Source organism: Podarcis muralis, chromosome 6 (genome assembly GCF_964188315.1).
Source record: "Podarcis muralis chromosome 6, rPodMur119.hap1.1, whole genome shotgun sequence".
Taxonomy (NCBI): Eukaryota; Metazoa; Chordata; class Lepidosauria; order Squamata; family Lacertidae; genus Podarcis; species Podarcis muralis.
In genome coordinates, this window is record NC_135660.1 from 94,834,894 (window position 1) to 94,859,782 (window position 24,889).

General features: G+C 46.5%; 1 protein-coding gene across 2 annotated transcripts in view; it reads right to left on the reverse strand.

The window, feature by feature from the left end:
* The window catches only part of ARHGEF5 (Rho guanine nucleotide exchange factor 5), a 63,285-nt gene extending 39,975 nt beyond the window's left edge, over window positions 1-23,310 (reverse strand). Inside the window, exon 1 of one of the 2 annotated variants that reach the window (XM_077930745.1) lies at window positions 23,120-23,310. Coding sequence is in view for 1 of the 2 variants with exons in the window: in XM_077930744.1 (XP_077786870.1) it covers window positions 7,063-7,119 (57 nt within the window). In the remaining variant the exon portion in view is untranslated. Of the gene's footprint in view, window positions 1-7,062; window positions 7,700-23,119 lie in introns of those variants that run through there. The other variant, XM_077930744.1, reaches the window with a different exon arrangement.
* Between the last annotated feature and the right edge of the window lie 1,579 nt (window positions 23,311-24,889).

The following is a 24,889-nucleotide window of genomic DNA, read 5'->3' on the forward strand; positions in this document are numbered from 1 at the left end:
GGAAACAGTTCGCAAGGAGTGGGGCGAGGTCCGAAGCAGGAAGCCGAGCGGGGACAGGAACACTGGAGGGTTAGGTCTGGGTCCGGACAGGAGCAGGTACTCAACGACGACGTTGCTCCCGCAACCTGGGACCGGACTGACTGGCCTTTATCTTCTCTGAGGCCAGGGGCGGTCCCGGCCCCCAGGAGACCCGCCTCTCCTGGCCTTAAGGCGAGCACTCCTCCTGGGAGAAACCAGTTCCCTTTGCCTCTCTGCCCTGAGCCTCTGCAGTTCAGGAGAGGCTGAAGGGTTACTGGGCCCAGGGGGAGACTCACCTGTAGGCACTGAGTCCTCAACTACCTCTGGAGCCAGAATGGATTCACCTGGTGCCTGCTCCTGAGGATCCGGCACAGGTGCAGGCTCCTCAGAATCAAGGCCCTGCCCCAGTTCAGCCGGCCCTGGAGGCGGGGACTCCTGTGCAGGCTGGGATTCCTCCAGTTCATCCTCTGAATCGGATTCCCAGGCCATCACATTGGGGCAGGGACCTAGTAGGAATTTTGTCCATTTGGCTGATTGGCTGGTGCCATTTGGTTTTTGCCTACTACTTAGCAATTCGTCACAACTTGTAAGGTTGCGGTTAGGCATTGGCTATAAAAATTGGTGGAGGAGGGGTCAGGATAGGCTGTGCCTGCCCCTCCAATGGTGCTGGAAGAGAATTCCATTAAAGGAATCCTGGGGCTTGCCACAATTTCGTCCAATCCCTGAAATGGGACCAGGGCCGGCAAGCCTTGGGGAGCTGGTTGGGTGAGCGGTGAGGGACTGTCGCTCAGCTCAACTGATCCCCAACATTGTTTTCCCTTCACTGGCTTCTGAGGGAGTTTGGGAAGTCAGTTCTGTCCCAGGCAGGGGGACAGATAGTCATAACCAATGCCTAAGCAACCACTCACAGATTATGTATTTTAATAAAGTTGTGGCCAAAATTATGCCAAAAACCTTAAACAAAAATCATGTGTGATTTGTGAATTATTTTGAGGGGTGGCTTGGGGACCTCCACACGCAAACTGTAGCTCCTCAAGGGGGAATTAATCCTGCAAATTTTCAGACAGGTAGGCCCAGAGGTGTGCCCCACCCCCACTAGACCTCATGCTTCCCAAACTCCATGGTTGGCCACCTTAACTTCTTGGGAAGGGGAAACTGAGAGCTAGCTGGGGGGGGAAGATATGCTGTATTACCACTGTTTTTGCCTTTGCTGCCTGATAGCTGGGACATGGCTGCCCTCTGGCCTGAGTGAGATTGACCGGTGAAGCCTCTTCAAGTGCTGGAGCAAATTGTTGATGGTGTAATGCCCTGCTACTTCCCCCCATTCAAAGTCTTCTTGCAGTGATGGCAGATATCAATGGTGGGATCCATTCCCACCTTGCAGGAGACCCACATCATGCTCTGCCGCTTGTGTGGAGAATCAGGCTGGTGGCTACTCTCAGTCTGGAGGCTCAGAAGAGGACCAGTGTAGGGCTTAGTCACGGGTGTGTGTGTGTCATCACAAGACCATTGGGGTATCTCCTGATGACACTGGAGAGGGTCCCAGCTGCTCCACTGTGCTCTTGACAGAAGCACTGTTGCCTGCTGTCCATCAGTGGGTCAGGGTGAGGACCCCTCTTCTCTCCCACCAATGGTCCTGTCAGCTTGCTGCTGCTATTGCTTCCTGCCTCCTGAAACAATCTCCTGCCTCCTGAAACAATCTCCTGGCAGCTGGACCACTGGCCTTTCAGCCTGACTGGGCGACAAGAATATGTCTGGCCACTGGTGACGATGTAACTGGCAGCAATTCTGCCAACTCTGGCCATGGTAGCAACAATGACATGGAAGCTTCATAGAAGAATCCATAGGCTGTATTCATAGAATCATAAAATTGTAGAGTTGGAAGGGACCTGGAGGGTCATCTAGGTCAGGCATAGGCAAACTCGGCGCTCCAGATGTTTTGAGACTACAATTCCCATCATCCCCCTGACCACTGGTCCTGTTAGCTAAGGATGGTGGGAGTTGTAGTCCCAAAACAGCTGGAGGGCCAAGTTTGAGGGTGCCTGATCTAGGCCAACTCCCAGCCATGCAACTAAAGCATCCATGACAGATGGTCATCAAACTGATTAAAAAGTTCTAATGAAGGAGAGTGCACCACCTTCCGAGGGTTTCCAAGGCGGGCACAGCATTCTGTCAACATTTTGGATGCTGGTTGCCATTTTGAATCAAGATGACATACCAAAACGTGACTTAGGCTCAACTTTGTCCATTTCCTGACACAGATTTGGCCAAACTTGATTGAGTTTTCTTTCTCCCCTGCCAACAGGCTGGTTCACACACTTGATGATTATCTGTAGCATCAGGTGAATAAGTTCGCTTTCTTTCTTTCATAAAAATTATACATGGCTTGATTTTTTTATTTATTTTTAGAAATCCTTTCAAGATAAAGATAAAAAAGAAAAGCAAGAAAAAATTACAACCCTACTTTAAGACATACAAAAGTGAAAATACTAAAACATTGAAATGACTTCAACTTTCTACGCATCTGGGTAGGCTTGTTTAAGGAAGAATGTGTATGGCAGGCACCAAAAAAAGAGCAGAAGGAAGGTGCCTGCTCAATAAGCAGGGAGTTCCACAGTTTTTACAAATGCAGAATGGCTATTTATGTTGCACTTGTAGGAGTGCCAATTCTGCCAGTCAAAGAGGTCAAGTGGGCACATGTGGGATAATGTGATGTTGTAGGTAAACTAGTCCCAAGTTGATATAATTACATATGCTAATACAGTCATATCTCGGGTTGAATATGCTTCATGTTGAGCGCATTCAAGTTGCGCTCCGCGGCAACCCAGAAGTAACGGAGCGCATTACTTCTGGGTTTTGCCACTCACGCATGCGCAGACGCTCAAAATGCCGTCACGCGCATGCGCAGAGGCGGCGAAAAGCGATGCGCACGTGCGCAGACGTGCCATCGCTAGTTACGTTTGCTTCTGGATGCAAACGGGGCTCCGGAACGGATCCTGTTCACATCCCAAGGTACCACTGTAATAACACCTTGAAATTGGCCGGGCAGCAAATCAGCAACCAATGCTGAGCACAGGTATTATATGTGACAGGGCCTCACTCCTGTCAGCAATTGTGCTGCAGCATTCTTCACTAACTGAAGCCGCCTGATCAAGCGCATGGGAAGCCCCACATCAAGCACATTGCAGTAATCCATTCTTTCAGTAAGCGACACATGAATTACTGTGGCTAGGCATTTGTGACTCAGCCGTCACAAATCACCTCACGTCACCTCAAATGCCGTGTTTTGCATTTCACACATTCAGCTGCTAGTCATCCAGTAGTGATAAACGGTGTTTGTGAAATCTCAATAGATCAGGAGCCTTGTGGACAATCGTGGACAATCCTTTTGTGTGTGTAATTCAGCAATAAACATGTTCTTTACATGTCATGGCTGCAGTTGGAATTTGCTGAAACGGATAAAGATCACTAGCGAAATATGTGCCATTATGATTTGAGAGGGGAGAAATGGAAAAGAGGCGTATCATCCTGAGCCCTGGAAGAAAGGAAAGGAGGAGACACAGAGACACAGTGTCTATGAAAATAACAGATCACGATCCATCAGTGTTTTTAGCCAATGAGTGAAGTGAAGAGCTGCAAGGGATAAATGAGTTGTTTGGACACCAGGTAGTATCAATCCCTACCAGGGATAACTTGAGTTATTCAAGCCCCTTCGCCACAGCAAGGCAGTGATCCATGAAGGGATCCGTATAGTTAAAGCTATGGTTTTTCCAGTAGTGATGTATGGAAGTGAGAGCTGGACCATAAAGAAGGCTGATCGCCGAAGAATTGATGCTTTTGAATTATGGTGCTGGAGGAGACTCTTGAGAGTCCCATGGACTGCAAGAAGATCAAACCTCTCCATTCTGAAGGAAATCAGCCCTGAGTGCTCACTGGAAGGATAGATCCTGAAGCTGAGGCTCTAATACTTTGGCCACCTCATGAGAAGAGAAGACTCCCTGGAAAAGACCCTGATGTTGGGAAAGATGGAGGGCACAAGGAGAAGGGGACAAAAGACGACGAGATGGTTGGACAGTGTTCTCGAAGCTACCAGCATGAGTTTGACCAAACTGCGGGAGGCAGTGGAAGACAGGAGGGCCTGGCGTGCTCTGGTCCATGGGGTCACGAAGAGTCGGACACGACTAAATGACTAAACAACAACAACAACAACCAGGGTCCTACCAGGGCCATATCTATAAAGGTGCAATTGGAGTAATTGTACCAAGAGACAATTGCTTTCTGGAAGCAGCTCTGGAGGTAGCAGAAGAAACACTGTAGTACAGTGCCCACAACCCCCACCTCCTTAAAGGACACCATGGTCAATGGTATTGAAAGCCACTGAGATGCCAAGAAAAACTAGCAAGGTCACACTCCCCACATCACTCTCCGGAGATAGAATTCTATCCAGAGATAGAATTTCAATCCGTGACCACTGAGATCTATTCCACGTTATCAGCACTCTCAGTAATAATAATAATAATGATACTACTAATAATAGTAATTTATTATTTATACCCCACCCATCTGGCTGGGTTTCCCCAGCCACTCTTCCAACAGAATATTAAAATACAGTGGTACCTCGGGTTACATACGCTTCAGGTTACACACTCTGCTAACCCAGAAATAGTGCTTCTGGTTAAGAACTTAGCTTCAGGATAAGAACAGAAATCGGGCTCCGGCGGCGCGGTGGCAGCAGGAGGCCCCATTAGCTTAAGTGGTGCTTCAGGTTAAGAACAGTTTCAGGTTAAGAACGGACCTCCGGAACGAATTAAGTACTTAACCCAAGGTACCACTGTACAATAGTCTATTAAACATTAAAAGCTTCCCTAAACAGGGCTGCCTTCAGATGTCTTCTAAAAGTCTGGGAGTTGTTTTTCTCTTTGACATCTGGTGGAAGGGCGTTCCACAGGGCAGGTTCAACTATCGAGAAGGCCCTCTGCCTGGTTCCCTGTAACTTGGCTTCTCGCAGCGAGGGAACCGCCAGAAGGCCCTCAGCACTGGACCTCAGTCCTTACGCCTGCAGTACATATTACCAACTGAAGGGATATAGACCCCACGAGCTGAAGCACCATTGCTAGGAAGCTTCAAGAGATCCAGCATCAGTTACACTGACAGCCAATGAATGCTCAAGGCCTCTCGTTGGTATGAAAATACTTCTGGAAGGAAGTGTGAAGAAAGCTCCTAGGCCTCTTGCCCAATATACACTCTCACACCGTGTCTTGTCTGCCTCAGGAACCTGGCATGAGACCCAGACTTGGTGGACCAAAGAGCAGCAAAACGCCTTCCAGCTGTGATACTTAGCATGTAGAGAGCACCTTCAGGTGTTCAAAAGGCTTCAAGTGTATAATTACCTTGCTGTAATCATTACAGCACTCCTACAAAGCAGGTCACTATCAATCCCATATTGCACGAAGGGGGCCAAGGCAGATCGTAAAGCTACTCTAACAACTCGTGCACACTTAGCTTTGCTCCACATTTCTAGGTACAGATCTGTGTTTTAAAGCTCCCTGTCTGAGTGCTTTTTTTTGTGGGAGGCACTGCTTTCCTCACAAAAGCTTACTCATTGCAACTGAATCAGTGCAAATGGCAATCTGCGAAAAACCTGAATGGCCACTTGTTCCGATTCAGCAGTAAAGAGCAGCTTTTCCTTGAGGAAAGTGGCAAGGGTGGTGGAAAACACTCAGACACGGACCAGGAAGGCACAGGCTTGTGCATGTGACACACAGGGCAAAAAGTGAGTGTGTAAAGTGAGTTTATGGAAGAAGTGAACTTTGAAGTATGGCCCTCCTCCAATTGACATAGCTCAGTGTTTTAGCCACAATCGTATACAAGCCAAGTGCCATAAGTGTCTGCTTTGTTCACTAGCCTCTAGCACTGTGGGTTTTGCTCACTAAATTCTTAACCCATGCTCAGCAAAATGATGGAGAATGTTTATTTTCCATCTCAAAGCAACCTCTCTTACTAAGGTAAAGGTAAAGGTACCCCTGCCCGTACGGGCCAGTCTTGCCAGACTCTGGGGTTGTGCGCCCATCTCACTCAAGAGGCCGGGGGCCAGCGCTGTCCGGAGACACTTCCGGGTCACGTGGCCAGCGTGACAAAGCTGCATCTGGTGAGCCAGCGCAGCACACGGAAACGCTGTTTACCTTCCCGCTAGTAAGCGGTCCCTATTTATCTACTTGCACCCGGGGGTGCTTTCGAACTGCTAGGTTGGCAGGCGCTGGGACCGAGCAGCGGAAGCGCACCCCGCCGCGGGGATTCGAACCGCCGACCTTTCGATCGGCAAGCCCTAAGCGCTGAGGCTTTTACCCACAGCGCCACCCGCGTCCTCTTACTAAAATGCAGGTTAAAAAGCACCAAGTGGATGGATAATAAAACATGCTGTGTCCGTTCAAAATGTTTCACATACGTTATTTCAGCAACACTTAACAGCACCCTGTAAGGCTTGCCAGTATTATTTCCCCCCTAAACACTGAAACAGAGACAAGGAAGGCTTACCTGAGCCTATATAGTAACATATATGCTAGAAGTGGGATTTGCATGATGGGTTTTCCGGTTCATAGCTGGGCCAGAAAGCACCAGGACTTGTTCTGAGTACTATGATGCTAATTCTAGTGATAAATTATACTTATCATGTATATAGCACATTCAGGGGTTCAAAATGTTTCATTGAAGTAGCAAAGGCTTCTTCTGAGTATTATGAAGCATAGCTTAGCCATTGTGCTACAGTAGTTGTCCTAATGCCTTGCCGGGTCAGACCAAAAGTCCATCCAACTCAACAGTTTGTCTGCAACAACCACCAGGCTCAGGCAAGACATAAAGATATGGCCTTCTCTTCTTATGTTATTTCCATCAGTGGGCAATACTTATAGGCATGTTGCTCCTGAACATGGAGGTTCCCCATGCCTATAAGAGGCACAGAGTTCTTCGGTATGCAACTCGCACCCTGTACAAAGCAATTAACTCAAAATCTGAGACCCCAGCCGAGTAATTCAAAATACATGTTACCTTCTTTGGCCGCCTCCGATAGCAATGCATCCTGTTCTTTGTTCCTTTGTATCCCATTTGCTCTAATCCAGTAATGCACACACACACAATGAGGTCTATGAGAATTCCAGAGGACTTCCCCTTGCCCCTAAGCAAGGGTTTAGTGGCCAGGCCTGCATCAGCGAGACAGTCGTACTCCACTGCTTGGCAGAGGAAGGAGGGCTTGGTAGTTGATGCAAGCACACGGGGGTTTGTAAGCAAGGTATCCGCGAGTGCGGCTCCTGGAGATCCTGCAGGATAAACCAAGAGGGAGCCTGGGAAAGGGCTCGTAGCCAGCAGAATGTTCAGAAGCCACCGTCGCGGAGTTGTTCTCTCCCCCGTCTTCCTGCATCACATCCGAACAGGGAAATGAAGGAATCCAGCTCTGTTTGCTTACAGCTCCTTCTCGAGCCACTCCTTCGTTGTGCCTGAGCGGAAGCCAGGACATTGGGCAACTCCGAAGGTCGAGTCTAAACACCAGCAAGCGATGAGTAAGTTGCATTAAAAGTATATGCCATTTCTATTCTTGGAGGGTTTTTTCCTCCTCCTGTGACATCATGATCAGCATCAGGAAATTTCACCACACTGAGCTGCACTCCACGTTTGTGGCTGCAGCAGACAGTGGGGGAGAGGGGAGCACAGGAAAAAGAACAATCGGTTGGTAAATAGGAAACTTTCCACACTGAATAGGGAATGAGCAGAAAGTCACCCAGTTCACAATTTGAATATAATCTGTGCTTCTGATCAAAATACACAAACTGAAATGAACCTTTGAAAGTAGGACTTCTTCCAGTTTTGCAGTGCAGATCTCCAAAGTGTGGAAAAAGTATACATTGAGGGAAAGTCTGTACAAAAATACATGCATTCCTGCAAATATTGCATTATATGCTGGGAAATTGCTTGCAGAAATGCACGAGAAGTGTGTGAATTTTCATGTGAAATTTTTCTTTTTTTAGGAACAAATTGCCAACTGATGCAGAAATGGAAAAATGGGAAACTGAAATTGACAGATTTGTCAGTTTCTGCTGCTGAAGCCAGCCATGAGCGGCCTGACACTGACTTGCAAGTCTTGTTCACCATCACTGCCTGTTGCATTGTGCAGAGGCGACACACACTGAAACTCCAGGCAGCCAACACCAAGGTGCTTTGGAACACAAGCATCACTTAGGGCAGAGGTTTCAACCTTCTGGGGTCCACGGCTCCCTTGACCAAATGCAATCACTCTGTGGCACCCCTGTGGGGCTCAGGAGCCCAGTTAGGACACCCTTTGCCTGCAGAGCTGGTAGCCTCTCACCCTTTATCGAACACCCTCCCCTGGGGAGTGTTCCCTCAGCCTCCTCTCCCCTCTCCTTGGGAGTCCTCTGGGCGGGCAGCTGCTTCTGTCCCTGAGTCTCTGAGCTGCCCCCACCCCAAAGAGAACATGGGGTGCAACCATTCGCCTGCGGACCTTATAGCCAGGGCTGCTGCAATAAACAGCTGTGCAAGCCTTTGAGAGGCAGAGACATGAGAGGGCATCAGAGGAAGGAGGGAAGGAAAGAGGGACAGAGGCCAGTGTTGCCCACGGCACCCCTGACCATCATTCAAGGCACCCCAGGGTGCCACAGCACACTGGTTGATAACCACTGACTTAAAGGTGGACAAACGCTGGCTCCCTCAGCCTATAGAGCGAGATGAGCACACAACCCCAGAGTAAAGGTACCCCTGACCGTTAGGTCCAGTCGCAGACGACTCTGGGGTTGCGCGCTCATCTCACTCTATATGCCGAGGGAGCCAGCGTTTGTCCACAGGCAGCTTCTGGGTCATGTGGCCAGCATGACTAAGCCGCTTCTGGAGAAGCAGAGCAGCACACAGAAAAGCCATTTACCTTCCCACCGGAGTGGTACCTATTTATCTACCAGCACTTTGATGTGCTTTTGAACTGCTAGGTTGGCAGCAGCAATGGGATCTCACCCTGTCACGGGGATTCGAACCGCTGACCTTCTGACCGGCAAGCCCTAGGCTCTGTGGTTTAGACCACAGTGCCACCCGTGTCCCTCAACCACTGACTTAGGGAGAAGCATTCAAGCAGTAATCATCTTCATGACAACCAATCAGTCTTCTTAGCAAAATGATGTGCACCATCTCCCTGCTCCACCAACGGAACCCCCTAGATCAGGGGTGATGAACCGCCTGTCTAAGGGGTGAGCACAGCCCTTCAAGAATCTCTAGCCAGCCTTGGCGACTCTCTCCAAGCCACACTCCTCAGGCCATGCCCCTCTCTGGCCCTGCTCAAGTGCTTTTGCTTGTGCAGAAAGCATCCTTGGACTGTGGCAGTGCTTTTTCCTTGGCTGAAAGGCACGTGGAGGTGTGTGTGTTTGGATGTGTTTACATGCGTGCACACCCCTATTGCATGGCTGGAATGCAACCCATGGTACGAAGGCAAAAGACGTTTCCCTTGCTCTGCCCACCTTTGCGTCTCGCCTCACCCACCAGTGGCATGCAGCGCATGATGGAATGCAGCCCTGTGGCTGAAACACCCCTGCCAGAGACCAGCGTGTTCTCTCCTCCCCCACCATCCCTCAGCTGGGCCTGGGCAGGGCATGCTACATCATGACAGCTGGAAGGAGAGTGATTTATTAAATGTATTTGGCTGATCATCAAAAAATAATCTAGGTGGCTTAGAAAGCAAAAGCAAACACCATACGTACAAAACAAAACACAAAGTATAATGATTAAGACAGTAAAAACCAACGGCATAAAGCTTTCCTTCCAGTGGAGATGGAATAAAACCATGCGCAACTCAGCATAAAACCACGTGAAGAGTTATTTAAAACCACATTTTAAAAAGTGACAGTGCAGGGTTGATTTTAAAAATGCAACATTGAAAGGCCTGAGTAAATGAAATGCTCTTCATCTGGAACGAATAAGACGATGAAGAATGTCCCAGGTGACCCTCCCCCGGGGAGGATGTTCCTAGTCATGTTAAATTCCTGAGAATACGGTAATCTTTTGTATTATTCTCGAGAATTTAACATCACTAATTGTTCCAAAAGGAAGGTGCCACCACCGAGAAGTCCCTCATTTTCCTAGTTATCCACCTCACACCGCTTGTCAGAGGACTTCAGGGATGGGAAATGCATTTGGCCTGTACTTTAGTCCAAACTAACCTAATCTGCACATCCTGTACCAGTGGGCATATTTGCCATCATATTTTATAACGCAGCTCTACAGCCGACCGATATGCATAAGAATGCATTGTTTTAGTGATCCCCTCTCCCAAATGCATATATTAGACACAATGGTGTATAAAATGTAAATATGAGGAGACAGGCACCGAAAAATGAATACAATTTTTGTGCAGACTTTTAAAAAAAACAAATAAAGGTTTACAAATGGACTTGGAAGTGTGTTGAACTTAAGAATGGAAAAATGAGAAACGTAGAGAAACAGAAACTGACAGATTTGTCTCTCCCCAGTGGATATGGATCAGGCTTTCCTGCAACTGACACGTAATAGCCAGTAATTCACTTCTCCCTGGGACACAGCATTCTCCTGCAAGAAGCATTACTTGGTAGCATGCCAGTTGCTCAGACACAAGGCACAAACTGGCCTCCCATTATGGGCAACCACCACATATGTGGCAATGCATATGGCTGAGGGCTCCTAGGACTGGCTTTGTGGTATATCTTTCGGCATATCTCTCCCTATGTGCAGAGCATCTCATCTATAGCTATGTGAATGCAGGAGGGAAAAGACAGCATACATTAAGAATGGGTGAACTTTCAAGTTTATCAATACTGTCAGAATTCGAGGTGGCATCCAGGGCTCTGGACTGGTAAAATGTTGTGCACACTTCTATTTACCCATCTTTTTATATACAGTGGTACCATACGCTTCAGGTTACATACGCTTCAGGTTACAGACTCTGCTAACCCAGAAATAGTGCTTCAGGTTAAGAACTTTGCTTCAGGATGAGAACAGAAATCGTGCAGCAGCGGCGCAGCAGCAGCAGCAGGAAGCCCCATTAGCTAAAGTGGTGCTTCAGGTTAAGAACAGTTTCAGGTTAAGTACGGACCTCCGGAACGAATTAAGTACTTAACCTGAGGTACCACTGTACTAAAAAGTGCTCCAGTCAACACTTCGTAGCTATGCTCATTTCAACAGGTGGCACTTAAGCTTCACACCTTTTCCCACTGCAATCAATGGGACTAATTTTTTATTAGACTGTGGTGGAATATTGTGGTTCCAACAATACATCTGCAATTCTTAAGGTATAGGTTTGGTTGTGCTTCAAGAACCCCAAGCCACCCCCAGGGGAATAAAGACACAAGGACACAGAATTTAGGTTAATGTTAATGGGCAAATTTAGGCCACCACTTTATTGGTTACAGAATGTGAGCGGTATTGGCTTAGGCATTCAGCATCAACAGACTATATTTGATTCCTGCCGCCTTGCAGGGAGTGTGGTAAGGTACACCACCAGCAGGGGGAGCCCCGCTGATGTGGATCGACTCGAGCATCTGCTGGGTTCCCGCTGAGGTTGTGGCATGGCCCTAGCCCCTCCCCGGGCTTCGGACGAGATCCATACTCCCGGATTCCTTTAATGGAATACCCTTCCGCATGGAGGGGCAGGTGATCGCTATTCCAATGCCTAACCTCCAAACCTTACAAAGTTGTGACGTTTGCTACGTGGTAAATGAAAACCAAGTGGCTGGTGCCAATTTGCCAAGTGGAAAAAGTCCTACCAGGCCCCTCAACAGCGTCCAACCAAAGCCCATAGCTAGGCCAGTGACCCTACCTAAAAGAGGGTGGGAGGGCAGGAGATTCGTGGTGCGAGGCTGAAAGAGGATCTGTCAGAGTTGCACCCCGGTTTAAATGGGTCCTGGCCACGCCCCCTCAGCGCCCTGATTGGCCGCGTGGCAAATGGCGTGGCAGGGTCACTTTCAGCGTGGCACGGGACGCTATCCCACACCACGCTGAGGTGGGGGTGGGGCCTGGCGGCATGAGCGCAATCCGGTCCCACTCGGAAGCAGAACCAATCTCTCAAAAGTGCATCCATTCTCTTTCAAACATAAAATAGTTACTTGTGCAGTATAATAGCCTGTGATCCTCAGATGAAGGGTGGCAAAAGGTAAAGGTAAAGGGAATCCTGACCATTAGGTCCAGTCGTGACCGACTCTGGGGTTGCGGTGCTCATCTCGCTTTATTGGCAGAGGGAGCCGGCGTACAGCTTCCGGGTTATGTGGCCAGCATGACTAAGCCGCTTCTGGTGAACCCGAGCAGTGCATGGAAATGGCGTTTACCTTCCCGCTGGAGTGGTACCTATTTATCTACTTGCACTTTGACCTGCTTTCGAACTGCTAGGTTGGCAGGAGCAGGGACCGAGCAACGGGAGCTCACCCTATCACAGGGATTCGAACCGCTGACCTTCTGATCGGTAAGCCCTAGGCTCTGTGGTTTAACCCACAGCGCCACCCACGTCCCTATGACGGGTGGTACATACATCTAATTAAAAATAAAAATAAATACCCTTTCTTTAAAGGGCCACACACATGCTTTGGTGTCTCAGATTCCAATTCCCCCAGCACCTCCAAGTACAAGAGACTCAAGTTGCAGCATGACAGGGAAGGACCCAAGAGACTCGAGAGTTGCTGCCAGTTTTTTTATGGCACAAATGTTCCTCCATTTCCTATTTATGGTGCACCGTTTGCTCAAATTTACCTTGAGTTTGCACTTTGATGTTGGGAAGTGGCATCTCCTTGGTGGATACGGGAACATATGACTGTTTATGTTTTTTAATCCAGGAAAATGTGATAATTCACCCAGATAGAGCATACGATCTAGACTAGAGCCTGCAGGATCAGGCCAATGGCCCATCTAGAGCAGCCTCTTGATCTCGCAGTGGCCATGCAGCTGCCTGTTGCAACAGGTATTTGGAGCCACTGCTGCCTCTAGCTGTGAAGGTAGCTCTTTCTCCTCCATGAATTTGTCTAATCCTCTTTTAAAGCCATCGATTGGTGGTGGCTTGGTTTTTACTTGAGTTTTACTGGCAACATATTGAATATATTTTGGAAATTGGTTTGTACATTTGTTGTTCTCTATAGGTTTGACTGCCTTTCAAGATATCAATTGGCAGGAAGGTTCCCAAGGTAGGGGTGGTGATCTTTGTTGATATTTGGAAGCCTGCCGCCATTTTGATTCAATATAGTGGGTGTAAACATCAGTCTTGTGTGACTTCACCCATTTTTTGACATGGGGTGGTGGTGGCCATTGAGTTGTTGTTTTTATTTTGATTACATACCTTGTGGTTTAAATTCTGATTTTATCCTGTGAACTGCCCTGAAACCTGCGGGCATAGGGTGGTATATATCACCACCAAACTTGGCATGAAGGTTTCTGAGCTGGGGATGGGGGACTTCATTGGTGTTGAGGTATTGGGAGTGATTTTGAATCCAGAAGGCAGACTGAAATGTGATTTTGTATTGACTTCACCTGATTTTTGGCAGGACTGATCCCAGCTCACAAACTGCACTATTGCAGGGGGTGGGGATGGGGGGGTCAAAGAAGAATGATTCTCCAAAGGCTGTCCAGTATGCTCACAGTAGAGTCAAGGTTTTAACCACTGAGCTTTGAACCATCTCTTAGCCACATTTGCAAAAAGCACCCACCATATTCCATACCTATAAAACCACCTTTTCCTTGTCTGCCTATGTGTGCATGTGCCTGAGATCATGGGAACCAGGTAGGTACTGCCTGCCTGGCTGAAAAGAGATGCCTATCACTGGGCATTGATACTTGACTGGAGATGAAAGTGCCTCTGCAAAGTAGCTGAATCTCATCAGGCAATATGGGGAAGTTATCAGCCTAAACATCACTCTACTCAGTGCTGAGTGTGCATGACATAGAGTATGTGCTCAGCGGGAATCTTATGCAATCGTGGGAAAAGCAAATTGATGTTTAATGTTGCTTAATAGGTTCTGGGACGCGGGTGGCGCTGTGGGTTAAACCACAGAGCCTAGGACTTGCCGATCAGAAGGTCAGCGGTTCGAATCCCCGCAACGGGGTGAGCTCCCATCACTCGGTCCCTGCTCCTGCCGACCTAGCAGTTCAAAAGCATGTCAAAGTGCAACCATCTGCTTACTGTTTTGCTTATTGGCTAGATTTTATTCATATGCATCAGGTTACTTTTTTATTTATTTGCCTTTTAAAAATTCAGCCATGTTTACTCAAAAAGATAATTACTCCAGAGTGAGTCTATATAAGCAATGACATAAGATATTCAAAAACTTAAGCAAAATATTTATTGGCATAGTATTCTTTGCCACAACAAAATTGTGTCACCACTGTTCATATTTACTCTGCCATCCTGTGGCAACTATGGACAATTTCAAGTCCCTTGAGGAGAAGGGAGGCAAAGGCCCAGAACTAGGACTGTGAAGGAGTGCAGAGAGAATGCCATGGTGCACCTATAGCAGCACAAACAAACACCTTCATCTGCCCCAGCAGCAACAGAACTTGTCTCTCTCACAGGCATAGGCAAACTCGGCCCTCCAGATGTTTTGGGACTACAACTCCCATCATCCCTAGCTAACAGGATCAATGGTCAGGGATGATGGGAGTTGTGGTCCCAAAACATCTGGAGGGCCGAGTTTGCCTATGCCTGCTCTCCCATATCGGACTCTACAGCCATAGCAGGCACTGTAACTCTCCAACGGCTTGACTTCACCCCTGAAGATGCACTCTCCCACTATCCACACTAGGGCTTTCGATACATTGGTTGCACACATCTCTCTCTTCGCACACATATCCTGACAGCCAAACTGGTGTATCTTCCATAGAGAGCAGTACCAGAGCAGAGGAGGAAAAGGTGGGTGGCACTTTCAGCAAATGGCACACTTGCCAGCTGCAGGGTCCACCTTCTCAAGCGAGGTAAGCATCCTGGGAGGGCAGAATTTCTTAAAGGTACCCAGAAAGGAAGATGCAAGAGAGACAGAGAGAGGCAGGCGTATAAAAGGCTTGGAGTCAAGAAATAAAGTAGAGAGGCTGCTGCCTAGAAGGGGTTGCCCTTGGAACTGTAGTTAGTGAGGAGTCTGGTGAGGCTCTATGGAGAGGTGGCAGCATTCTTCCATAATATGAAACAAATATAATGTCAGTTGCAAATGCAGGTATCTAATATTAAGTTAAAGCTATGGTTTTCCCAGTAGTGATGTATGGAAGTGAGAGCTGGACCATAAAGAAGGTGATGTATGGAAGTGAGAGCTGGACCATAAAGAAGGCTGATTGCTGAATAATTGATGCTTTTGAATTATGGCGCTGGAGGAGACTCTTGAGAGTCCCATGGACTATAAGAAGATCCAACCTATCCATTCTTAAGGAAATCAGCCCTGAGTGCTCACTGGAAGGACAGATCCTGAAGCTGAGGCTCCAATACTTTGGCCACCTCATGAGAAGAGAAGACTCCCTGGAAAAGACCCTGATGTTGGGAAAGAGAAGGGGACGACAGAGGACGAGATGGTTGGACAGTGTTCTCAAAGGTACCAACATGAGTTTGACCAAACTGCGGGAGGCAGTGGAAGACAGGAGTGCCTGGCATGCTATGGTCCATTGGGTCACGAAGAGTCGGACACGACTAAATGACTAAACAACAACAAATATTAAGGAAATATTCAGAGAAAATCCAGTTGATATTTTACACTAGAATCTGCAACTGAGAATTCTGACAGCAAACCCCTTTCAACTCTAGCTGGTAGAAACCCTTAGCTTTCCCACTGGAAAATTGGAGAAGGTTCTATATTTATAATGTAATTCTCTTCTACAGGACCACCAGTGCAACCACAAGAAGGTGCTAACTCATGAATTATGATTTTGCAGTGCTACTGACAAGTGGAGGAGGAGACCACATCCAGAAAACGCATGACTTCTTCATTTTGCCACATGACCTCTACAACCTTATGAGTGCCAGCCATAGAGATGAGTCCGCCAAAACTGTCCCCAAGTTCTATGCACTATGACTTTGTATAGCGTGACCTTACATAGTTGAATCGGAAGAGATTAATCTGTCTGTCTAAAGAACATTCGGGTGCATGTATGACTACACCCTTATTCCATGTACTTACCCCAGGTTGTTAGACTAGTTTTAAACTGGCTTTGCTGGTTGGAATCACCCCTTTATTAACTATTTTAAGCATCACCTTTTTTTACTGAGAAATGGCCTACTTACAACTCCATTCATTTGTTCCATTTTTATTTTTTAAACTCGCTTTTCCGGGAATCTTCTCTCACAAGGTGGTTCACTACATCATCATATAAAAATAATATACCAATTGTTTAATACAATCTCATTAACATTATAAAATAGTTAGCCAACCTTAAAATAACAGGAGGTTCATATGGGTGCAAGTGATCCATCAGATAACCCAGTCCCAAGTTGTTTAAAGCATAAAACCATGACCTTAAACTGGGCCAGAATCAAACAGGCAGCCACACACAGACTGGGTGAAATATAATCCAAATGTCTAGTTTCTACAAGCATTATAGTGACCACATTCTGCACCAACTGACGTTCCCAAATCATTTAAAAAGGGAGTCCCATGCTTAACCCAATGCAGTAATGTATCCTTGGTTGAATCACTGAGGTAAGATTTGCCTTCTCAAAATAAGGCTGCAGCTAGCAAAACAACTAGGGTTGATAAAAAGTGCTCCTGACCTTTGATACCAACTGACACCGCAGAGATAATGCGGAGATCTCCCAAACCCCATCCCTGGATCTTTACTGGCTGGCAACCACATCCAGATCGACAGATTCCCTGGTCTACAGTACACACATCTTGCCTAGATTAAGATTTCCTCCATGGTGAAAAAGAGAGGTAGATAGTTATCTGCATATTTATGATATCTCAGGTCATACTTCCTAGTGACTTTGCCCCCTGGTTTCATGTAGGTGTTGAAATGTTTGGAGGGTCAGTTGAGCCTTGAGGCACTCCAAAGGCCAGTAGCCAAGAAAGGAAAGAGAGGTCATTGAGAACCATCATCCACACTGAATTAGATCTACTGCAGCACGGTACCGTCAAGAAGAAGAAAAAGAGTTTGGATTTGATATCCCGCTTTATCACTATCTGAAGGAGTCTCAAAGCGGCTAACATTCTCCTTTCCCTTCCTCCCCCACAACAAACACTCTGTGAGGTGAGTGGGGCTGAGAGACTTCAGAGAAGTGTGACTAGCCCAAGGTCACCCAGCAGCTGCATGTAGAGGAGCTGAGCCGCGAACCCGGTTCCCCAGATTATGAGTCCACCGCTCTTAACCACTACACCACACTGGCTCTCAAGCCTCATCCAAGAGAGATATTCTGGAAGGAGAACACAATGGTACTGGAAAACATTGAGAAGTCAAGGAGAACATTCCTCCCATCCATTCCCCAGTGTAAATCTTCTGCCAAGGCAGTTTCTGTCTCAAAGCCAGGATGGAAGCCAGATTCAAAGTTAACTCAAGAGTTAACAAAACACCACCCACTCCAGCGCCTTCCTTAATAATGGCAAATTACAGACTGAGTGATAGTTTCTCAAAGACATATATTTACATAAATGAACACGTAAAATTTAGGTCAGGTTAGTTTTTCCCAGGCAGATGGCAGCCTTAAGTAGAATGGCAAGATAGAATAAAGGCTGAGGCTATGACAGGCTTTCTCAACCTCAGCCCTCCAGATCTTTTGAGACTACAATTCCCACCATCCCTGACCACTGGTCCTGCTAGCTAGGGATCATGGGAGTTGTAGTCCCAAAACATCTGGAGGGCCGAGGTTGAGGAAGCCTGGGCTATGACAATCCACTCAGGCAAGCATTGAACATGGCCTTGGAGGGTCATACTTGCTGAACCGAACATTTTGGACTTGGGTTATAATATAATTATAATAACAAAACAATAACAGTAATAATTTATTATTTATAACCTGTCCATCCGGCTGGGTTGTGTTTTGAATGTTAATTATATTTAATTTTTAAACTTTCAAGTATTGGAGGTTGGCTCTGTTGTCACGAAAAACACTAGCAAATAATGAGAAACATCCATATCCAGCTTTTTGCCATGGAAACAAACCGAACAGCGGAGTTCTTCAAACCATGCGCCAGAGGAGAAAACATTACATTTTCACTGAACCCAGTGAGGGCGCTTCTCAGCTATATCCACTGCTCTACCAGTCTGCCTTCCCCTTTGGGCAATGTAGTAAGGGCTATTCATTAGCAACCATGGGCTCCCCCTAACAATCTATTTATTGAGCACTCATTCTGATTTGTTTGTGAGGAGGTTATACAAACTATGAACATTCACCCTATATTAATCGTAATTTGCTTGCAAGGTGTTTATACGTCTTCCTATTAATCATTCCTTTATCCCACACTTTCCAATGCATTTCCTGATCACTTTCCGAACTTCGAAAAGTCAGGTTCTTTTTTTAAAGTGGGTGTTGTACTTGGATGACAGAGCCCTTGAGTCAGATGTGCTGACCCAAACTTACAGTATGTGTTTAACTCCCTCCCACAAAATAGTGACAATCTGGAGACACCCTGTTTCGTTCCTATCCTGTTCATGCATTCAGGGGCTCCTAAAGGATTAAAAAAAGAAAGAAAATGAAGCAGTATTTCTCTGCAAAGATAAACATCTACCAGGATTCATTCCTTGCTCTAATTTTGCTAAGTAGTGAATGGAAGCAAAGTGAAGTAAGGTTTTTCTACTTGGAAAGAAGAGTCTCCAACTTCAATAGGACTTACTCTCAAATTAAGAGTGCAGAGGACTGAAATCACTGAGGACTTCAGCTCTCTGATTAGGTAGACTAGCCAAGAAATCAGGGGCAACCCATGGGTAACACAATTTCCAGTGAAATGCAAAAATATTCAATTTTGTTGCAAAGTTAAAAATACACTTCTTTTGCAGTTTAAGAAAGACTTTATATTAACTGTATTCTTGCTTATATACATCAAATTATTCCTAGCAATATCTTCAACCCAAGACAGGCATCCTTTTTGGAGCAAAGGGATTCGTATCTTGTGTATGAGTGTCTGGTAAGTTTGGCTCATTCAGTTTGGAGGACAATGAAGGTAAAGGTAAAGGGACCCATGACAATTAGATCCAGTTGTGACCGACTCTGGGGTTGCGGTGCTCATTTCGCTTTATTGGCCGAGGGAGCCAGCGTACAGCTTCCGGTTCATGTGGCCAGCGGGACTAAGTCGCTTCTGGTGAACCAGAGCAGTGCACGGAAACACCGTTTACCTTCCCACTGGAGCAGTACCTATTTATCTACTTGCACTTTGACATGCTTTCAAACTGCTAGGTTGGCAGGAGCAGGGACCGAGCAACGGGAACTCACCCCGTTGCGGGGATTCAAACCACCAACCTTCTGATCGGCAAGTCCTAGGCTCTGTGGTTTAACCAACAGCGCCACCCACGTCCCTTGGAGGACAATAGCCACCGACTAAAGAGTTACTACTCCAAACATTGCAGTTTAGGCTTACACCTAGAATGCTGTACATGAACACTTAAAATGTAATGTGTGAATGAGACAAATGGATTGGCCGCAGCTTCAGATCTTTCACCCCCAGCAGCCCGTGAATTAGAAATGTGCCTTGGGATTGGAAAGACTGCAGAATTGGTTGTGAAGCCAACCAAAAGTGATAGGAGCATTAAGAACCCTGTTTATTTAGAGAAACCTTCTTGGAACACAAAAGAGAATTTGCAAGCTGCAAAACATCACTGGAGAAGAGCATGGGTCGCCAACCTTCTTAGACCAGCAGGTGCATTTTGATTTTTGACACAACATGTATTTTGTGTTTTTATCTTGTATTTTTATGCTGTGAACTGCCCTGAGATCTTCAAATGAAGAACGGTATACAAATTTAACAACAAATTTAACAACAACAACAACAATGCTGTAGTAGCTCTCACAAGGCCTGTGTAACAAAAGACAGAAAGAGAGAGAAAATACATTGGAAATTTCATGTGATGGAAAAGAACTGCAATCTAGCCTTTTCCCTGGTATGCTAGGGAGGTTGGGGTAAAATGAGGGGTTGATATTGAGGACCACTCAATCCATACAATATCCCAGCTGCAGTATGAAGTAATTAGTATAGAAGTAGTTCTATACTCTTGGTGCAGGTCAAGTTTCAGACCTTAAATGCCTGAAAAGCAGCTCTGAGGACCAAAGTAGATGCTATGCTAAAAACCTGGCTTGTGCAACTTGTATCGCACCAAGCCCACTGCAAGGCATTAGGAACCGATGAGTTCAGAAATCTCCCGGGACAGTATTGTATTTAAAAAGGTCAATGTCAAAGAGCCAGCAAGCCACAGCACACTGCTAATGAACCACATTCAGGCTGGCCAGTCACAGACTGTGCAGATCTGCACTGAACAAAAATGGCAGCCCTATGCTTGGCTCCCTCTCTCCATCCACAACCAAGCTGGGTGGGGCTGATGGGGAGTAGGAGTTCAAAACATCTGATGGGTCCCAGGTTAGGGGAGGATATTCTAGGACAGTGTAATTCAACTCTGGGTCTCCACATCTTGTTGGACTACAACTCTTGTTCATTGCCTCAATTGGCTGGGCATTGTGGGAGTTGCATTCTAACCTCTGGGAACCCAAAGTTGAAGAAGACCGACATGGGATAACCTGATGCCACACGTTCTGCAACTAGCTGCAGTCACTGATATAGAGCCAAGATGGGGGAACGCAGAATATCGTATTAGGACATTTGTACTAGACCTGATGGAGAGAAATTCTTTTCCATTGCAGTAAATATGGAACAAAGCACAGCTATGAACTGAACTTGAATACGAGCAGAAATGCATTTTATTACGGGGGACATAGGAATGAAAGAAATGGTATGATTTATCGCCAAGGCCTGTGGCAAATATAAGTAAATTAACTCAGGCTGGAACTACGCATTTCAGGGGCAGTCCGCATCCAGGTATCCCCTCTCCCCTCTCAGAACATTGGGTACTATTCTGCCCCCAGCAGCTAATGACACCATGTAGGAAAGGAGAAATGCAGGACACTGTGATGCTTAAACAGAGGAGGTGCTTCAACATGTTACAGAGAATGACGTAATTTGCTAAATACACATCAATCAATTAACACATTTTGCCATGTAAGATAACATGACAAAATTGGATCAGTAATGCGTGGTAACAAAAATAAAACATTTTAAATTGAATAACGCCTTACATAATTGGAGAAACAACTGGTGCAAACATCTGCAACTTTTTGGTTATCTCAGTGTTTTTAGTTCCCACCAAGGCCATTACTGAAGGATGAACCATGCTATCTATAACTGGGTTACCCATTTAGTTTTGACAAAGGGCCAACCAATAAATTATGTCCAGTCAACTGAGTCCCAAAGCATCATATCCCATCTATGTATGATGGATGGAGGACTATTTATGCTGTGGTAGACAACTGGACTTAAGTTTGCCATTTCTTTTCTTTTTACCAGGAGAGATGGTCACTGAAGGTGACTAGGTTGGGTCTCCCTCTAACAGATCACATGGAGGACCTGAACATGCACAATACTGTCTTCTTAATGTCAAGCACTGCACATGCAGCAACTCGCTATTGTGTGTGTCTCCAGTTCAGGTGGAACCCAATAAATATATATATATATATATAACGTTTTCTAAAATTCACAAAATGACAGGCACAAAGTGATGCTATCATCAGCCATGATAGCATGAATTCTACAGGGGAAGTGAATGAAAAGTGCATATTTAGTGCTAAAAATAATATACATTGGCTGCAATTAATCACTGGTTCTGTGCGTTGGTTACAGCTACTGTCCATAGATTGGAGAAAAACGTATCTGCCTACATCGCCAGATGCATTTTTCAATTTAAGAGAAGCTGGATGAACTTCGAAATACAGATGCGCAATGCCTGCACACTCAATTCTCTCTTGCTGGATCAAGCTAAATTTCTGGAATGGTCCTCCAACATCCTGGTGCAATTCAACTGCCGAACATCCTGGGTTTTCCCCGAAGCTATTCTTTCCCATGACCCCTTCAGATGTCACCTATCAAATGCTCGTATCTCTATACTTCAACAGCCAACAAAGGTCAAGCACACGGATCTCTCTCTTCCGTGGTGGCTTTGGGATCCATTCTTTGGAGCCAGAATACTCTAGAAACCCTAAACTGCACTTTATGTTTATCCCGCGGTGGTTGTGAATATATGGGGTGGGACGAACCCTTTGCCTCTTTGTCACTGCAGTAATCACCTTTGCATACCATAAAAGTCATAAGATGTTCACGAATGAAACAAGGGAAGAAGTCCAGAGTTCAGACAGTCCATTTGACCTGAGGCTGTTGTCCTCAGCAGCCCCTTCAGTTGGGACCAGAAGCTGCTGCCCAGTGGGAAGAAATCCACTTTGATCTGGGGATCAGGCAGGCCTCAACTTCAGGTCCTGGCTATGGACAAGAGGCTGACAAGAGATCTACTTAGCGACTACCGGACCCAAACTTTTCAAACACTGCATTAGTCCCAGGAAACTTGTTTATCATTAGATCCGACTCCTTTCTTGTACAAATCTTTACTAACAGAAGGCTGAGCTCAAGCAGCGTAGCTACTAGACGGAAAGACAAAGGTTGTGACTTATTCCCGACTGCCAGTTTTCTTCAAGGTAGATGAGACGAGGACCCACCTGTTGCCCCTGGCAGAGGGGAACGCTAAGAAACAAATCCAGCACGCCCATAAGACCTTTATAGGATATATCCACAACAACAAAGATCAAACCCAAGTCCAGAGTTATTAGTCACTCGATAGCATGATTAAAAAAAAAGTAATGAACTTCACTCTACATTTTAAAATGGTGGGTCCTTTTCTTTCTTCTCCCGAAATTGCCTGTCAGACCCCATTACAGTCTTGATTAAACGTGACACAGCTCAGCTGGAATTCCTGTACAAGGCCCCACGGGAGCCTCTCTCCCTCTTTCTCTTTCTCTCCTATTCTTCTCCCAGGAATGTTGCAACAGAGCAGACTTTCCCTCCTTGTATCGTAACTTAGAGACAAGATCAAATTCCCTTACCTGACTGGTGTCACATCTTGAACTTTAAAAGGGTCTTTTCCCGCAGATCTGGTGTGGATCCTCGCTGCTGCTCCTGGGGCCAGGTTAAAGTTTTTTCCCCTGGTTTCCCCGAGGCTGGAGGTATTTTTGTCTGTGTCTAACTTGTTCAGGTGAGTACAAATGAGCACACCTTCCTGAGCTGAGAAAGACAGGAAGTCAGGAAAGCCACAAGCTGATTGGTCTGCTTCAGAGTACAGAGTCTAGTGAGGAAACAGAGACTCCTAAGCCAGGTGGGGAGAGGAGGGAAGGAAACAGAGCACAAAGGAAAGCAGCGGAGGCAAGTCAGAGATCGCTGACTTCTATCTCTCAGTTGAGTGGAAACTGAAACACACCAATACTTTGCAGGGAGGAGGAGTCCATGAAATGCCTCTTTGTAAGAGATTTCCGGGTTGTTATTATTGATCAGTATAGTGCCATCGATGTACATAGCACTTGTCAAAGAAGCATCAATCAAAAATGAAGTATGCTGCTTCTCCCTAAATAGGAACAATGAAGGAGAGATACTCATAGATGTCTGTTTAGTACAGGCATGGCCAAACTTGGCCCTCCAGCTGTTTTGGGACTACAACTCCCATCATCCCTAGCTAACAGGACCAGCGGTCGGGGTGATGGGAATTGTAGTCCCAAAACAGCTGGAGGGCCAAGTTTGGCCATGCCTGGTTTACAAAGCCTGCCTCTCTCTCTCCCTCTCCCTCTCCCTTTCTCTCTCTCTCTCTCTCTCTCTCTCTCTCTCTCTCTCTCTCTCACACACACACACACACACAGTTACACGCACATGTGCTTTCATTGGGTTTGATTTCAAAAATATTGGTGCCTGGAGAGGAAAATCCAAACAGCAGTCTCACCTTCCCATCAATCTACTGGGAAGTTTACTTGAAAATGTCCCACTAAAATAATGAGGATTTGCCTGGGAGTGCTCTTCTAATTCATCTCAATTGGGTTGGGTTTGCATAACTTCTCATGCATCATGACCAGTCCTTATAGAGAATTAAAACAGGAAGGTTGTGCCTTCATGTCCTTGCCACCCCATAGTAAGGAAAAAGCTAGAGTGGCGTGAAACTTTCCTCCCTTGTTCTGCTTAGTGAAGGAGTGGGTTGTGAAGGTATCTGGGTGACCCACCCTTTGCATCACTTTAAGAACTGCTTATGGCATCCAGCAGCAGCGAGATCCTGTGGACACTAAACTGATGCCAGCAAGGACCCAGAGACACGGCGGCAGCAATTACCGAGATGCTGTTAATTAATTCCTCCGAGGGGTCTTCATTGCCAGACTCTACCTGTGTGTGTGTAATGGCAACTGGTTTTATTAACGGTGGAATGCAGCTCTTGATCACAGATAGCCAATGGAAGAGCAGGGAGTCTGGATGGCACTTGAAGAGATAGGTAAAGGTAAAGGGACCCCTGACCATTAGGTCCAGTCGTGGCCGACTCTGGGGTTGCGGCGCTCATCTCGCTTTATTGGCCAAGGGAGCCAGCGTACAGCTTCTGGATCATGTGGCCAGCATGACTAAGCCGCTTTTGGCGAACCAGAGCAGTGCACGGAAACGCCGTTTACCTTCCCGCCGGAGCGGTACCTATTTATCTACTTGCACTCTGACGTGCTTTTGAACTGCTAGGTGGGCAGGAGCAGGGGCTGAGCAACGGGAGCTCACCCCGTCACGGGGATGCGAACCGCTGACCTTCTGATCGGCAAGTCCTAGGCTCAGTGGTTTAACCCACAGCGCCACCCACG